The following is an 18,257-nucleotide window of genomic DNA, read 5'->3' as shown; positions in this document are numbered from 1 at the left end:
TGTGTGTGAGACACTGACAGAACAACTCTAGGCATCCGCCATTTTAGAAAACAACATCAGAAGCCCCTCACGCCCACCGCCCCTCCCTCCCTCCCTCCCTCCCTCAAAATGGGGCTCGAGCGAAGAAGGCGGTTACTTTCGCTTCGCGCTGAACACGCCCCGCCCCTCCCTAGCGGCCACCGGATTGGACCACAATCCCTCCCGGCTGTGATTGGCTGGGCTGGCGGCGCGAGGCTCTCCTCCGATTGGCCTGTTTGTTTGTCCGGGAAGGGGTGTGGCTTTAAAGAGGCCCCGCCCCTAACCCCCCTTAGTCGGCGCTTGGGCCCAGTCTCTCTCTGAACCTGGGGCATAAGCGATGAGAGGGGCTGCGTCGCCATGGAAACGAAGCGGGCCGAGATCCCCAGCGGCGTCTTGGACGACCTTTGCAGGTGAGGAGGAGGAGGAGGAGGCGCCATTGGTCAGTTTGGAACATGAACGGATGCGTCCACACTGGAGAAATAACCCGGTTTGGAAGCGCTTTAACTCTAGCAGGCTCTTGGCTATGGAATTCTGGGAGTTGGAGTTTGTTGTGGGGCCCAGAGCGGAGCCATACAAAGCCCTCTTCCCATTGAAGGTCTAACACCGTTCTCCCTGTCTTCTTCCACAGCCGGTTCATTCTGCACATCCCCAGCGAGGAGCGAGACAACGCCATCCGGGTCTGCTTCCAGATCGAGCTGGCCCATTGGTTCTACCTGGACTTCTACATGCAGAACACACCAGGACTGCCTCAGTGCGGGATAAGAGACTTCGCCAAGGCTGATATCCTTTCCAAGTGAAAGTGTATTGATATCCCCTCTTCCATCGCAGATCCCTGGGCCTCTGAAGCACTGGCTCTGGTGGGGGTCTCTGAGGGGAAGGGGTTGCCTGTCTTTGCATGCAGCCAGCTGCCCTCTAAGGTCAAAGGCTTCTGGGGATGGGATGGTGCTTGGGGCAGAAGCAGCTACAGACACTGCGTGGGGCAGCGCAGCTTCCGGAGGAGACGGCCATGCAAGCGGCTTCTCACGTTCTTTTTCCTGATAACACAAGTAAAGAAAAGAGACATTAAACTGAAATGTTGTACATCATGAAACGTAATAAGACGCTTCTTCCATGGAGCACGTTTCCTTGACTCTCTGTACTGTTCAGCCACTGCCCTTTCTTATTGCCTCAAGGGGAAGATGTACAGAAGGTTTTAGACGAATGGAAGGAGTATAAAATGGGAGTGCCCACCTACGGCGCCATCATTCTTGATGAAAGCCTTGAGAATGTGAGTCAGAACCTGATCCGAAGGGAAAAAAGCCTGACAGGATAGAACAAACGGTTTATTAGATGTTAACTTTTATGGCAAATCTCTTTAAGTGTGGATATCTCAAAGGCTGCAAAAGTTACTTTCATGTGCAAATACTAATTTCACAAGAGTGAAAGGTACCTTGTTTATTGAAATCTTTTCTTCCGTTACGGTAGAAATGGCTGGGGATAAGGAACCAAGGAGTTTCAGCCGCCTCTTATGAACTAGAATGTGTTGGCTTCATCCTTGTCTTCCTCAGCACTTAATCATATCTTTAAATGGTGGTTTACATTTTGCAGGTGCTGCTGGTTCAGGGATATTTAGCCAAGTCTGGCTGGGGATTTCCAAAAGGAAAAGTGAATAAAGAAGAGGCTCCACATGACTGTGCTGCTAGAGAGGTGATTTTTCTTATGTTGTCGGAACTGATTTCTCTGTGATGTTATTCTGCACATCATTTGAAATATGCCAGACTTATGTGTATAAGCATAGTGACATGTTTTTGCTCAGTCTTGCACATTGGGCAAGTTTGGGCAGCTATAATAAAATTGGGGTGTTTCTGTAAATCTGGTGAACAACAAACCAGGACATAGCTTTCCTGCTACTTCCTTTCAGTAGTACTGTGAGGGACAGACAACAAGGTGGATTCAGCAATTTCTCATGGCTGCAATTTTGTGTACACTTAAGAGCAAGTCCCTTCAAACTCAGTTGGACTTAACTCTGTATGGATATGTGTACAATTGCACTGCATATGATGAAATATTATGTGACACTAGTATTCAAAGCTGCAGGAGTTATAAAATTTAGAGACACTATTATTTGTGTTGAAATCTTTCCACCTTTTCACTGGAATAAGTAGGTTACAGTTCTTGTCTTGAAGTCAGCAATGTTGAATGACATACTATATACAGTAAATTATCTATATCCATGTTTCTTTGGCAAGTATGGTTTATGTACAGCAGTGGCTTGCAGGCATCATGTCTTCAACACAGTCCTTCCACCTTGAGCTTTTGGCCACTGGATTTTGAGAGGTGCATGCTGGAATCCAATCTGTCTGTAGGTCACTCACTGGTGAAACCTTCTGGGTTCCCCTGTTGTTCTGCTTGAATGTGACTTAAAACAAATCCAGCCCTCTCCTGCTTTTATATCTGCAAAGGAGGTTAACTGTGGGCAATCTGTCTTTTAGGGAAGTTTGTCTGTTGGTCTTGATGTTACTGAGGACTCACTCAGTGTTTCCATGGAGCCCTGGGATTTCCTTGAATACCATCCATGAACCATATAACCATAGAGTTGGAAGAGACCACAAGGGCCATCCAGTCCAACCTCATTCTGCCATGCAGGAAATCTCAATCAAAACATCTCCAACAGATGGTCATCCAGCCTCTGTTTAAAGACCTCCAGGGAAGGAGACTCCACTACATTCTGAGGGAGTTTGTTCCACTTTCGAACAGCCCTTACTGTCAGGAAGTTCCTCCTAATGTTGAGGTGCAATCTCTTTTCCTGGAGCTTGCATCCATTGCTCCAGGTCCTAGTCTCTGGAGCAGCAGAAAACAAGCCAGCTCCCTCCTCAATGTGACATCCCTTCAAGTATTTAAACAGGGCTATCATATCACCTCTTAACCTTCTTTTCTCCAGGCTAAACATCCCCAGCTCCCTTAGTCATTTCTTATAGGGCATGGTTTCCAGACCCTTCACCATTTTGGTCGCCCTTCTTTGGACACGCTCCAGTTTCTCAACGTCCTTTTAAAATTATGGTGCCCAGAACTGGACACAATATTCCAGGTGGGGCCTGACTAAAGCAGAATAGAGTGGGACTATTACTTCCCTTGATCTAGACACTATACTTCTATCAATGCAGCCCAAAATCGCATTGGCCTTGTTAGCTGCCGCATCACACTGTTGACTCATGTTCAATTTGTGGTCTACTTGGACTCCCAGATCCCTTTCACACATAGTCTCCTTAAGCCAGCTGTCACCCATCCTATATCTGTGCATTTCATTTTTCTGCTCTACATTTGCATTTCTCCGTGTTGAAATTCATTTTGTTAGCTTTGGCCCAGTTTTCTAATATATTAAGGTCATTTTTAATTTTGATATTAGCTAATCCTCCTAATTTGGTGTTATCTGCAAATTTGATAAGTATGCCCCCAATTCTTTCATCCAAATCATTGATAAAGATGTTGAACAGCACTGGGCCCAGGACAGAACCCAGAGAATGTTGATATTTGTGGATAATTCAAACAAATAGACTTTGGAAGCTGGAAGCATCACTCTTTTCTAAACTATTTTATTGAAACACTGTTGGGAAGTGCACAATTTAAAATGTAAAGTACTTTAGACTTCAAAGTGTAACAGACACAAACGCACACACACGCACCTAAAACAGAAATGCTTGCAATAAAGGTATTATACGCAGAAATAGAGAACGATACCACTCAAGTGAATTTGTATCTGAAACTATTTTGCTCTGCTGCTTTCTTTGTCTCTCCATTGGCTGCCTGGCAGTTGAAATGATGGAAGGATATAAAATATTCACTTCCACAGCAAGTGTATAAACTCCTCTTTCAATCCTTTTTCAGTCATGCTCAGCATGCCATTAAACTGTGAATACCCTTTCTTCTGTGATTCTATGATTCCCTTGCAAGGGTCTTTCCTCAATCCCACCCTCTTGCAGTGAATGCTTGTGTGAATTGTTTGCACTGTGAAGTACTTCCAAGAATGGCATTTTTCATTTGCATTCATTCATTTCTCTTCCTCCACTGCAGTACAGTGACTGTAGGGCAGAAAACTGGAATGTACCCATGCTGGTATCCCTGGATTCCAAAATCGATTGGCTAGGGGCCATTTCTCAAAGGTTGCTATTATAGTGTTTGTTGAATGTTGTTGGTACAGTAGGCCCTCCTTATCCCTTGATTTTGCATCCACAGATTCAACCATCCACAGCTTGAAAATATTTTTAAAAATCCCAAAAGCAAACCTTGATTTTGCCAGGGACACCATTTTACTACAGCATTGTATGGTAATTGGATGTGAGCATCCAAGCATTTTGTTATCCACATAGTGTCTTGGAACCAAATCCCAGCTAATGCCATGGGCCCACTGTGGTTCTGAAATGTATACAGTTGGCCCTCGCCTTACGCGGGGATCCATTCCGGATCCCTCCACGTAAGGCGAATTCCGCCTATGCTCAAGCCCCATTGGAAACAATGGGGCTCGTGCACGGCGGCGCGGCAGTGCGGTGGCATGCGGGGCGCAATGGGCGCGCACACCCATTCAATTGAATGGGACGCACCACCCCTTCCACCCTGCGCGCACCCCGCAGCTTGAGCGCATAAACTCAAGTCCGTGTAAAGCACACCTGCGTATGAAGCGGGCGCGCTGTATTTGCTTTTTCATAGATTTTCACTCTCCTAAAACTGTAGTGAAGGCCTCATATTGTCATTCGCATATTACAGAAAAAATTAGAAGGTGTTCATCAGATTTTTCATTGCTTCGAACTGGAAGTTTAACTGCAAACCAGTTAAAATATAAATGACAAACATTTACTCTGGTCTGTTTTCAGGTATTTGAAGAGACTGGTTTTGATATAAAGGATTATATCAATAAAGATGACTACATTGAATTACGAATCAATGATCAGCTAGCCCGTTTGTACATCATTCCAGGAATTCCAAAGGACACTAAATTTAATCCCAAAACAAGGAGAGAGATTCGGGTAAATGGTTCATTTTTCATTTTTTTGAATTAATTTTCAGGTATTAAAATTACTAAAAAATACTAAAGTACTTTTAAAGTATTAAAGCATGGCCAAAAGTAGTAAGGAGATAAAGCAGCACTTTCTTCTTTAGAATAATTTGCTTCTGATTTGTAATTATGCAGTGCAAGCCTGCTGCCCCCTCATTTGTCTGTTATTAGATGCAAATGAAAGCATCCATTCTGGAACAGAAAAAAATGCATACTATTTTCTCATGAGACTCATAACTTTTATGTCTTATTTTATCCTTTGGCCATCCCAGTTCTAAGTACTTGAAGTGTAAGGAACATCCACTGTGGAACTGTGGGAGTTGGTTTGTTTCCATTGGTCTTTAGTCTATTGGCAAAAATGTTTTAGACATATGTTTTGTTCCATGAGTAGCTTTAAAATTAGTGCAGATTATTCTTCCTATAAATTATTTTCATCACATTAAAAGATGTTTTTTATCCTGTCAGACTCAGTGGGAGAGAAATAAATTACACCACTTTCAGGATGTTGTAATTATGGAACCCTGTCTAGGTACCCATGGTAGAATGAGTGGGCTTTGGGTTTAGTTTTGCCTCCAGTTTTTCTTGAACATGTCCTCTTAAGATCCCTACCACCGATGAAAACACAACCAACAGTACTCCTGTATTCATGAAGCTTTCTGAGAGCAAGCAGCATCCTCCACAGTGGAGCTGTACTATAAAAGAGAACTGTTTTGATGGTATTTGTAGTGCAGTAAGAAGGACTTAGCATTTGTTTGAATCATTGTAATATTTGTTTAGTGTTCTCAGGGAGTAAGGACCATAGCTGTGAATGGTAGTCCTGATGTTTCTACTTGTGGGTGGGTATGACACATAAATAAATTAGTCAATGTCACTATTCTTGTAATGGCAAAATGGTTTCAAACCAGTGCTCTGCTTTCTGAGTAAGTGCAAAGTTGCTACAGATTATTATTATAATCAATTGTTTCTGGGAAGTATTAAGCAATCTTTTTTCTGTGTTTCAGAACATTGAATGGTTCTCAATTGACAAATTACCTTGCCATAGAAATGACATGACCCCGAAGTCCAAGCTGGGATTGGCACCTAACAAGTTTTTTATGGCCATTCCCTTCATCAGGTGTGTTCAGGATGAGGTTAAAATTGAGTTGTTTTTATTTTGCTTCCATACTGAGGATTGTTGATGTTGTTGTTATCGTTATTATTTTCTTTTAGTCTAGATCTTACTTGAACAAGCTCGCTATTGTTAATGTCATTTTAACTTCTTCACAGACTGCTGAGAGACTGGCTTGCTCGACGGTATGGTGATTCTTCAGATAGTGACAATGGATTCTCATCTACCAGTAGCAGCACACCACCTAAACCAAATGCAGAAAAAATGAGGTAGCAGAGACTCCATACATCATTGGGGAAATAAGGAAGTAGCCATATAATAGCAAAATGTTTTAATGTTAAATAAGCAACAAATTGTTTTAGCTACATAAAAGTATAATTTGGTCTGTTGTCTGGAATTGGGGCATTATCCCGACTTTTAAAATATAAGGACAGAAATATTGTTCCACTGTTTCATAATTAGGGCAGTGCTTTATGCCTTTAAGGGAAGCCTGTAACACTGAAAAAGCTCATTTAGACTTTTAAATGCAGTTACCTGCTGTCTAAGCAGGTTATTTTATCCTTGTCACTGTCTTGTTCCATGTTACTTTGTGCCAGTGATAAGCAAAGAAATTGAATAGACTGACATTGGACCTGATGTCAACAGTGATTGCCATTTTGCAGTATCTGTGAAAAATCTAACATATAATGAATAGTCGGCAGCACTAATCTCATTAAAACTGTTTATCCTGTAGCTTGCTATGTGATCATAATAAACTTTTGTTAACATTTTCTGAACAAAATCATTTTTTTCATGGATTAGATCCAAGCTCCATTATAGCCAGCAGGTGTTCATAGATAGTTCTTCAGGAGACCAGTGGACAAAGCACAGGCAATTACAGCAACAGAAGCCATATAACAATCATTTTGAGATGTCTGATACTTTAAAACTGAAGGTGAGTTTTTGTTATAAATATTTCATGGTCATTGTGAAACTAGTCATGTATGTTAAATATTTTATAACTTTTTGAACTTTTCAAGTTCATACCTTTGAAATAGGGGAGGCATTTTTAATAGGGATGTATAAACTGCTGAAAACACAAATGCATTTTTGTGCATCTTAAATACAGTTTTGTCTTAAACTGAATATAATTAGATGCAATTACACATACAGCTTGCAGTCTTGGAACAATAACTTCTATTCCTTTTTCTGTCTGTCGTGGTTTGCTCAGAACACACGCGGCAATGGTAGAAAACAATACCAAGACACACCTAATCAAAAGAAGAGAATAAATGGAGTTCATAGTCAGCCAGCTAAACAGAGCCAAACTCTGGTAAGATATGCAAAAGTAAATGAGGATTGTAAATGTTCAGAAATGTTGTAGGATCTTAGTATTTCTTGCATCACGATTACTACATTATTCATTGGAACTACAAGCTGGGAGTTCTCTTCCCAGTACCAATGTTGGGAAATTCCTTTTGACTGTACTGGCTGCAAACCTGACTCTGGAATAGTTTATTCAACTTAAGCTGTGAGCAGATGAACATTTGTCTTGGCCTGCTGGCTGTCAGTGGTGGTGTATTTACTCATGTACTTGAGGATTCTTCCACTGATGTGTGGGCTTGAAAGGAAAGAGGTGGCAGGTGCTCATTTGACTTTCTTTGAGTAGGTCTAGATACCTGTGAGGAGACCAGCCTGTGGTGGCTGTCCAGCAGCTCATTGTATGATTTTGCCCTTGCCCTTGTTAGGCTGCTGTTGAAAAACAAAAGGGGTGGGTGGGTAGGAAAAACATAACCTGTTTGTTACGGAAGAGCTTGTGGCTGGACTGGCTAGGAAAGGAGGCAGGGAAGAAAAGCAATTGAGGAAGGGTTGTGGCATGAGTTGCTGCAGGTCAGTTTTTGTGATCTGTGCACAGTGTACATATGCATTCAGTGTACTTTTACTATTATCTCTTCCAGCTGCATGGGACAACCTAATAGAGCTTAGAGGAGGCAGTGATTTATGGAATCTCAAAACCAAGCGATCCAAAGGGGTTCACAGGCTGGATGAGAGGGGAAAGGAAGTCTTAAGAGGATGCAGGAGGGAGCAGGGGAAAGCATCTTTTTATTTTGAGGGGCTTTCAGAGAATTAAAAAAAAAACAGCTGTCTTATGTCTGGTAGGACATGGGAGCACAATGTGGTTTGTGAGGCCCCACAGTAAAGTTTCTGGAAACATAGGTTATCCTTGATAATCAGCCTTGTGAGTCAGACTGAGCGTGAAAGGAAGAGTGGACTAAGTTGCATACGGATGCCTGAAGATTTCAACTAGTTCTCATTTTGAGTTACTTATACCGCATCTACCTTTTCCCACCAGTGACTGTGTGGATCAGAATGCAACTGTCTCATATCTCACAGTTCTTGATTTTTCCCCTTGCCTCAAAACACATATGTTAAAATGTGTATTTAGGATAGAGTACATTTAGAAACTCCCCCTTTCAGAGATAATATATTTAGAAACACATTTTTTCTAAGGTACATTCATAAATATATATTTAAAAATGATTTTAATGTTAATTAAAACCGTAAATAAGACACAGAAGTGGAGTGGAATGAACTTTGAGGTGAATGTACATGAAACTGACACGTATCAGAGACTGAGCTGTCCTACGTCTATGTATGTATGATAAAAATGGAGCTGTGGCATGTGTGGTGTGACAGTAGGGAAGAAGAGTCAGCAGGGTTTTGTAGAACTGTTTTGTGGAAAGAACTGATAATGCTTTGAGGATGTGATTATGAAAAGTAAGTACAGTGTCGCATCATACGCGAACGCCTTTTACACAGCTTTCAGATTATTCTGAAAGCCGTGCGACGGGAGACTGAATGGCGTGTGCGCCCATGGCACCGCATGCCATGCATCATGCACGAGACCCATATATATCCAATGGGGCTCGAGTATGTGCGCTATTTGCCTTATGCGGGGGGGGGGGGGCAAGGGCGCACTATATGAGGCTGTTGCGGCCTCAGCCTTAAGTGGAGGCTTTTGTCTCAAAAAGGAACAAAGCTGTTGAGAGACTATCTTATGTTAAAGTGCCATATTGGCTGCTCTGGCTTTCAGTCCTGCCTCCTTAAATTCATATGCAGTGAAGATGCCTTATTAGGGCTTGATGTAGCTAAAGTGAGCCACTTTCCCCATTTTTAAAAATGAGAAATAAATTGACTCTATAGTTAACTCTTCACTTGAAATAACTGAGGCCTTATCCTTCAGAATGATTGGATTATGTATCTATTACTGTTTTTGAGAGTTTTATAATGTAATTATTTTATTTATTAGAAATGTGAAAAGAAGTTAAATCCAAGAAGACTACAAGATAATTTTGAAGCAGGCAAGTGTATTGATATTACTGATTTGTTTTCAAGTATAATCATTTCTAAAAGTAGTTTTGGACTGGTTAGTTTTAGGGCATATTGTCATTCGAAACAATTATCGGCCTGTGTCACTGCTGCCATTTTTAGGGAAGGTGATCGAGAGGGCGGTTGCCTCCCAGCTGCAGAGGGTCTTGGAGGATACGGATTATCTAGATCCATTTCAAACCGGCTTCCGGGCGGGCTATGGGGTTGAGACTGCCATGGTCGCCTTAGTCGATGATCTCCGTCTGGGCATGGACAGGGGTAGCGTGTCCCTGTTAGTGCTCTTGGACATCTCCGCGGCCTTCGATACCATCGACCATGGTATCCTTCTGGATCGCCTGGGAGAGTTGGGTATCGGGGGCACTGCTCTGCAGTGGTTCCGTTCCTACCTCTCGGGTAGATTCCAGATGGTGGAGCTGGGGGACTGTCGCTCCGATAAGAGGGCCCTGACATCTGGGGTCCCTCAGGTAGCGATCTTGTCCCCTATGCTATTTAACATTTACATGAAGCCGCTGGGAGAGATCATCCGGAGATATGGGGCGCGGTGTTATCAGTACGCTGATGACACCCAAATAGTCTTCTCTGTATCTCCGACTGATGCAGTGACTAGGGATGGCATCTCTCCGCTCAATGCCTGTCTGGAGTCGGTAATGGACTGGATGAGGGAAAACAGACTCAGCCTGAATCCAGAGAAAACGGAAGTACTTGTGATAGGTTCTCCTGATCCTGGGAAGGAGGTTTGTCCACCAGTCCTGAACGGGGTCACACTCCCCGTAAAGGACTCAGTTCGCAGTTTGGGGGTGCTCCTTGACTCGTCCCTTCACCTGACTTCTCAGGTGGATGCGACAGGAGCACCTGTTATCAGCTTCGGCTGATACGCCAGCTGCGTCCCTACCTCGACCGGGGGGACCTTGAAACAGTGGTGCATGCACTGGTAACCTCTCGACTTGATTTCTGCAACGCGCTCTACATGGGGCAACCCTTGTACCAAGCTCGGAAGCTGCAGTTGGTTCAAAATATGGCTGCTAGGCTGGTCACTGGTAGCTCCAGGGCCAGCCACATAACACCGATATTGAAAGATCTGCATTGGCTGCCAATCCGCTTCCGGGCCCAATACAAGGTGTTGGTCGTTACCTATAAAGCCCTAAATGGCTTGGGCCCAGAGTACTTGGAGGACCGCGTCTCCCCATACAATCCGCCCCGCACACTCAGGTCAGGGGGGGAAACATCTTTTGAGTGTTCCCAAGACAAAATATGTACTAACGGCGCAAAGGGCATTTTCTGTGGCAGCCCCGCAATCTTGGAACGCCCTCCCTGAAGAGCTCCGCTCAGCCCCCTCCCTGGAGTCGTTCAAGAAGAACCTGAAGACTCATTTATTCCGTCAAGCTTTCTCCCACATGTCCTGACTGTTTCCCCCATGTATTGTGTGTAGTATTGTTGTATTGTCGCATTGTATTGCATTGGATTTTTTAACTCTCTAGTAATGTTGATTGATTTTATATGGATTTTAATAGTTATGCTGGTTTTAATCGGGGTGTTTATTGGGATGTTTGTTTTTAATCTGTATTGTATTATATTTGTATTGCTTGTAAACCGCCGTGATCGCAGGAACGGCGGTATAGAAATAAAATTTCAATCAATCAATCAATGAGACAGCCAGATTCAGCCAGGTGTGTAAACCATGGTTTATAAGGCCAAGAATTAATCTTGGGCCTGTATCCTCTGGTGATATCATAGCTGGTTTAAGCCACCTTTTCCCATTATAGAAATTTTACTTTTTGCTTACCAATCATGTTTTGAAACATACTGATTTTATATATGCATTAGTAATTGGAGATTAAGCAATTGTTTATCATCCTGCATTTGAGGAAAAGAGCAACAGATCTGTTGGGTTATAGGGATTTAATAACTAGAGGAAGGTCAGCTTCCCTCAACTGGGCACTCTACAGATGTGTGGCACTACAATTCCTAGAATCTCAGTCAGCATGTCTGCAACATGGAATGGTAACTTACCTAGCTAGAAGGTTCTACAAACACCTTTGTATTTTGGTGGGAGAGATACTGTTACAAAACCTGAACCATGGTCAAAGATTTGGGGTACTGGTGTTGCCTAACAAAGTTGTTTAAAGCTAGTGATATGAGCTTTCCAGTTGGGTGGTGCTTAGCAGATGAGCACATTCCAAAATCTCTATGGAACCTATCTTGTAGAGGAGATCATGTAGTAAAAGCAGACATTTCTTTTGGATTAAGAAGGTTTATTCTAGTTTAGACTAGCAGTTGAGTAGACTGAAAGATCTTTTTAATGTCCTTATAATGTGAAAAGCAGATTTTTAAAAAAACAATTTAGCTGATGGTTTGTTTATCTTTTAAATGTAGAAACAACCTATGACATGTGCTGTGTGAATGAAGATCAGCTCCTAGAACGTGGACAATCACTGACATGCAACGGCCATTGCAAATTCACTTTCTCTTCAGAAGCATTTCTGAGCTTCAAGTTTGATCATGATGCTATAATGAAAAGTTTTGACCTCTGATGCTTATTCAATTGCACAAGTCTGCCAGCGACCTGGTATGAAGCAGTCGAGTGGATTTCTTAAATCCAGCCTTTACCCTTTCTCAGGTTTTAAAACAATGCAGGGACCTAGTGATGGGCTGGGAGGCTTTGTTCTCATTGCAACATGGGAGCGACACCACACAGTATTGCACTTTAAATACCGTATAGCTTTTACCTGCAAAAATGATTCCCAGTGTTTCATTCGCTAGTTCTGAACTATGCATTACAGGGCATTTTTTTCATTTGTTTGTTTTTACTCTATGTTTAGATTTCAGACGTATTTTAGCCTTAGGGATGTACTCACCTTTTACATATATATATTTCCTCTGATGGATAGTAAATCTTTCGTATTTGATTTCACAAAAGGGTGGAAATTCATGTGAAACCTCTATATCAATGTTCTGTACTGTAATTATAATTCGACCTTTTCTGACTGTATGCGAAAAGGCAAACTTCTGTTTTGAGAATTCCGCATCATTATTTCTTGGGTCTCCTGGCTTTTGAAACAAATTTCTTCCTTTATATTGGAACCTTTTATAAAGCCATGTTTTTAAAATTTCATTAACATCTTGAAAAGCAGAATTCTGCTCAATAATCGCTTTTCCAGCTCCAGTGAGATGTGCTAATGGTATACAGGTATGGGTAATTTGGTTTCCTTATATTAATATAGCTGTTTTCCCCCATTGAAATGTCTAATCAACTGGAAAAACTGCAACTGCTGTGAAGATGCAACATGGAAAAATGGATTTGTGGAGATAATTCAGACATATAAAATGTGGAGATGATTTAGACATATGGAATGTAAGCTAACAAATTTTAGAATCTGCAAAGAGAGAACTAAATGCATGACATTTAACAACTTGTAATCCTAAGTGGGAGTGGGAAGGGGCAGTAGATCTACCACCACATTGCAGTCCCTGCTGGGATGCATCAGTCATAGCAGAAGGTGCATTTGAGCAGCTTTGCCAGGTTTTTCACCGGTGTGGAAGGCCCGTCTATTTTAAATTTCACCCCTGAAAGCAAAGGAAAGGGGAATTATACCCAAGGTTGGGGAAAAGTGGATTTGAACCCAATGGATCCAATGTCTCTGGAATGTTGCTTTTGGGCCCTGACACCATTTGCTTCTGCCTGTGGCGCTCCTCTGTTGGCAGAGGGACACCTCTGCTCCATCCTAACCCTTTTTAGCAGGCAGCACCAGAGGACATGATTGCACTGTTAATTAGACTTGTTAATTGTTCACATTTCCTACAGTATTTTGCTAATATATCTGTCTGATTTAATAATGAGCTCAGTGTCACAGTAGTTGTAAAAAATGCATGAAGCTGCAAAAATGCATGAAATGTGAAGAATTTAGCCTGTGAAAAAGAATAGCAGCAAGGAATGCAGGAATACTGGATTTAAAATACTGCTTTGGCTATACTGAAGGCACGTGTGTAGGCAAATGTAACTTGCCTACAGAGCTACTGATTAATTTCCCTGTTTTTACTGCCCTGCATGACAAGTAAAGACTTTGGCAGTTTATTGACAGCGTATATTGAAATTTTGAGATTACTAACATTACCCCAGATGGGCTTGAAGTTTTAAATTGGGGAAATGAGTAGACCTTTTATATTTTTTGTGTATTGTCCATGAAGTACATACAGCATGTTTTCTTGCAAATACCATATAATTTAATGCTTTCCTTTGCTAAAAAAATTGTACAGTGGAGTTCATATATACAACTATTAAATTGTGTGTCTCTTCTTCACAATTGGAAAAGAGGATCAAATTACCTTCCAAATAAATTAAGTTTTAATTACAGACAATTTTTTAAATGGTGGATTGTAAACTCAACCTAATGATTATGTTTTCCCAGCACATCCAGTATTTATTCAAGGTAGTAAGTTTATTGGTTTTGATGAGTTGTCAAGAGAAAGACAGAAGGGCTTGTGATGGGTCTTCCTGTGTTCACCATCTTGAGGAAGACCTGTTTGCCTCTCCTTTGCAATAAAAGTGCCTATTATGGTAACTTATTATTCACTGAAAATTGGATTTTTAGGCTGCTTGTGCCAGTTTTCTTTCAGTATGTAGGAATGCTATTTTATTGCTTTTTGTTACAGGTAAAAGGAACATTGACACACCTATGTGAATCTAAACTATGAAATGGATCCCCTTATATGAATAAATGGCTAAGCTAGCCATATAAGCTGAAGCCTCACAGAGGAGGGGAAACCCACTTTGTGTTAAAGAGCATGGAAGTTCTGCACTAATTTCTGGTTATACAAAGTGTAATTCTCCTTTTGCAAAGACTAATCTCTTTAGCAAAGATAGCATCTGGCTTCTTTATTGAGAACTTTCCAGATGCTATGAAAGACTATAATGGCTTTATTAACCTAGACTTAAGTGGGTTTCAAAAATATGCTAAATATGCAATAATTGTTGCTTTCACAAGGTACTATATTTCATAAAGTTGTGTTCCTTATTTTATTGTCATATGGGTTCTTGGGTGCCCTGCACTGTGAACATTTCAGGTTTAATTTTTGGGTTTGTGGTGGCATGTCTTGTTTTATTTTGCTTGCAAAATGTTTAAATTAATCGTTTTATACTTTTGTATTCCAAAGTTCAGGCATATGATTTATATAGATTGCTGTAAAGCAGTGAAGAAAAACCAAATGCAGTAATGGTAATGACATTTTGTTTCTCTGAAATGGGCATTTTAAAGGATAAGAATAAATGATTTGTGAATGGATTTGATCTTCATCGAAATACCTTACAGTTTGAATATTGGGTATTTATCTTGCCTGCTTGTTGAGGGAGACATGACCACCTCTCATCTGCTCCTAAATGAGTTATGTCATCTCACCCTTTTGAGTTCAGTTATTTGTACTGCAGAGGGAAATAATGTTCAGCAGACAAGGCTTTAAACAGAATTCTTAGGAGAGCATATTGACCTTCTGAGTCAAGGTCTGTATATATATATGTGTGTGTGTGTGTATGTACTTGTGTTCTGTTTAGTAAAAGCTTTGCTATGTTCCTACATATGGCTGCTGTGTTAGGGATATTGTTTTTAGTTCATGAAGAGTTTTTTTCTCTCTCTCTAGACTTGCATGCGGTTGAAAGCTTTTATATCCATTACCTGAGCTTTTGAGAAAGTAGATTAGAGGAGACAGAAGCACAGTTTGAATTTTTGTTTTCTAGATTACAGGCAGCTTTGATATTTGATCCTGTGAATGCCAATGTCAGCAGCTTGTGTTGCAGAACTGTATACTCAGTACTAGTGCACACCTGTTATACAAGTTACTTTCAGTCTCAATGTGTGTATTGTTCACATGGTGAATCTCTTGTGTGTTGGCTCTCTGTCGCTTATCTGGTGGGTTATGTACAACTATCTACCATGTAGATAGAGCTTGGTCATTGTCACAGATTAGGAGGTGCCAGATAGGTTTAGGAACAGGAATTTAATACTAGTTGTTGCCTTAGCATTTGTTGGAAAGAGGAATTAATAATGCAAGTGCCTCTTGTTCTTTTCCATTTTTGCCCCACTTGACATAGCATGTTTTCATTTCCTGTCAGGGAAGAGAAACTATTCTGAATTCTGGTTCCAAGAGTTTGCGCCTTTCCCTGTTGGGCCGTGTAGATTTTATGTTTCCTTCTGTATATGTTAAGCATGTTAGAGGTTTTTCTTTTTTATTTGCGTGTGCGTGTGTGTGTGTGTGTGTTACTATTTAATTGTGAATATCTGTTCTGCTTCTGCTCCCTTATGCTAGAGTGCTAACATGTAACACTAATTCACTGTGCATTGTGAAGGCATCCTTACAGGAAAACAATCTATTACTAAAATCTAGGTATGCCCTTTAAAAATATGTAGCTGTCTATTCCAAGAAGGGAAAGATAAATATGCTAAAAACGCTGTTCTCTGTTGTAAGTACTGATAGATCACTGTGTCTTGTATGCTCACTTTCAGTGAAATGTTCACTGTGCTTCCAGGTTGGTTATCTGAATCAAAATAATAAAATGGGCATGAGATTGTACTTTTTTAATATCTTCACAATCATGAAAAGAACAAGTGACCTGATGAATTAAAATCAATACAAGTTTAATTTTTGTGCTAATTAGGACAGTGGCCAGGATCCAACAATGACTTACATGTACACAAAGACTGCCACTCCCCCTTTAAGCAGCAGCATCCCATACTACACATTAAACATCTGTTTTTTGAAAATGGGGTGTTGCAGGGGCATCCTGGTATATGTGGCGTGTCTGCTGATTCAAGAGAAAAACAGGAATTTTACAAGCTCTTAGATTCACCTCCTGGCATTTGATTGCTCTGGTTTAAATAACCTCACCAGTGAGTCTCAGAAATAAAGCCTAAGAACTGTAGTTAGAAAAGGTAACTATGTGTTAGGTTTTTCTTTTGAAATGAATTAAAAAAATACCATTCAATTTCGTCACTGCATAACACTACAGTGTAATCTATTGTGAAATTTTTTCTGTGGACCAGTATTATTAAAAGGGAAATTGCGGTGGTATGGATCAGATCAAGAAATAAGTATGTATTTTGCAACAAAGAACTTTTCTATAACAGCCAATACATCAGAGCAGGTGTGAGGAACATGTGGCCCTCCAGATGTTATTTGGCTGCAACTGCCATAATCTCTAGCTAACTTAGGCACTGTTGAGGGATAATGAGAGTTGCAGTCAGGCATCATCTGCAAGACCACATGTTCCCTATCCCTGATTTGTAGAATGGATTTAAATGTGTTATCTTTTATAGCAAGATAACACATCTGTAGTATATGATAACAAGTGTGTGTTCTTAGCCGAAGTAGTTTATTCTTCAGTGTTATTGTTTTCAGGTAGCATAACAAACATTTTAAATGGTTTCTAGCTTGAATAAATTTTAATTTAAAAACTCAAAATCTGTTCTTTTAAACATTATGGTTTCTGAAGAATGATGTGACTGCAGAAAGGGTTTGTTTCGGATACGGGTAGTAGTTTAAAGTATCACCCAGGATGCCTTCATAAATGAGGTCCCATTTGAGTATTGGAATTATTGGACAGTGTGTGAAAGCAATGGGTTATGTGGTTTAGCTTTAAACCCAGAAAAATCTGTGTAAGCTTCTATGGAAGGTACAAGGATAGGTATTGGCAAGGATAATCTTCAGGTAATGAATCTAATTTGAAGAAATGTGCTGGGTCTCAGAAGGAGATAGGGAGCAGTGGACTAGTTCTCTGATGTGTATTTCTTGTTCTGTTTGTTACAGGTCAGGAAAGTATTGGTTTTTCTCCCCATTGTTTGAGTAAATTAAAATGGTTTGAAATTGGTTTTGAAAGAATCATTGGATGCCTGGTTCTCTAATGTATGTGTGGTTATTTGGCAATTTTCTTTTTTATTAATACTGTTTCTGTATTTTTAAAGACATTCTTACTGCTAAGGCATGTTGAACTTGTGAATAACTGAAATGACATGAAATGTGATTACTTTTCTTAACTGGTAAGTGTATTTTTGCTACTAGGCCATAATTGTAAAGGAGGTTGCAATGAGCACTGCCTTGGCTGGTAGCAATATTTGTTTGCATTGTCAAAGGAAGTATTGTTCACGCATTATGCCTGAATAGGAAATGCCAGCATATGTAGGGGAGATGGTACAGCACACGTAATCCTGTCTACAGCTTCTTGCCATGTTTTATTCAACATCATAGAAACCACCTTATAATTTTTATTTGATCTCCAGATTGCAGGTAGGCTAAACAGATACAGTTGGACATAAACCCTGGTGTACATGAGGATGTTGGGTGTTATGTGCTGCGTATGTGCCCCCTTTATGACTTGTGGCTTCAGTAGAACAATGAAGCATTTTTCAGAATTGTACAGTGTATTGATAAAATATTGTGGTATTGCATTTGGCAGCCATGAAATGCGAGGACAGAGAGAAGAATTTGATAAGGTAATGTCTGTCACATGAGCAGTGTACTGAATGTATGTGTAATGCTTCTATCATTTTTCATTAAAATTGTTAATTTCATGTGTAATTTTTTTGGTAAACAAAATGAGGGATGTCTGGAAATAGTCACACAGCTTTGTGTATACAATAACACGAATTAGGAAGCTGACATGAGTCCTTGTACTGGGAGGAAGGTGGGATATAAATAAACATAAATATAACACAATAATTCTGTTATAAAAGCAGGCATTCAAGAAAT

At 40.6% G+C, this 18,257-nt stretch overlaps 1 protein-coding gene across 2 annotated transcripts; it reads left to right on the top strand.

Moving 5' to 3' along the window:
* The first annotated feature begins 311 nt into the window (after window positions 1–311).
* Window positions 312–18,238, top strand: DCP2 (decapping mRNA 2). Of its 2 annotated transcripts, none has more exons than XM_089492201.1 (11): window positions 312–428; window positions 647–798; window positions 1,158–1,285; window positions 1,606–1,704; window positions 4,866–5,018; window positions 6,049–6,161; window positions 6,314–6,424; window positions 6,957–7,089; window positions 7,366–7,467; window positions 9,445–9,496; window positions 11,898–18,238. In XM_089492201.1, the coding sequence occupies exons 1-11, from the start codon at window positions 376–378 to the stop codon at window positions 12,053–12,055; spliced, it is 1,254 nt and encodes a 417-aa protein (XP_089348327.1). In that variant the 5' UTR covers window positions 312–375; the 3' UTR covers window positions 12,056–18,238. The 2 variants fall into 2 exon arrangements, with proteins under 2 accessions (XP_089348327.1, XP_089348337.1); XM_089492211.1 differs by lacking the exon at window positions 312–428 and adding an exon at window positions 444–505.
* Window positions 18,239–18,257: the final 19 nt, after the last annotated feature.

Source organism: Sceloporus occidentalis, unplaced genomic scaffold (assembly GCF_023333645.1).
Source record: "Sceloporus occidentalis isolate IW3139 unplaced genomic scaffold, rSceOcc1.0.p SCAF_1, whole genome shotgun sequence".
NCBI classification, from domain to species: domain Eukaryota; kingdom Metazoa; phylum Chordata; class Lepidosauria; order Squamata; family Phrynosomatidae; genus Sceloporus; species Sceloporus occidentalis.
This window is presented reverse-complemented; position numbering and strand designations above follow the sequence as displayed.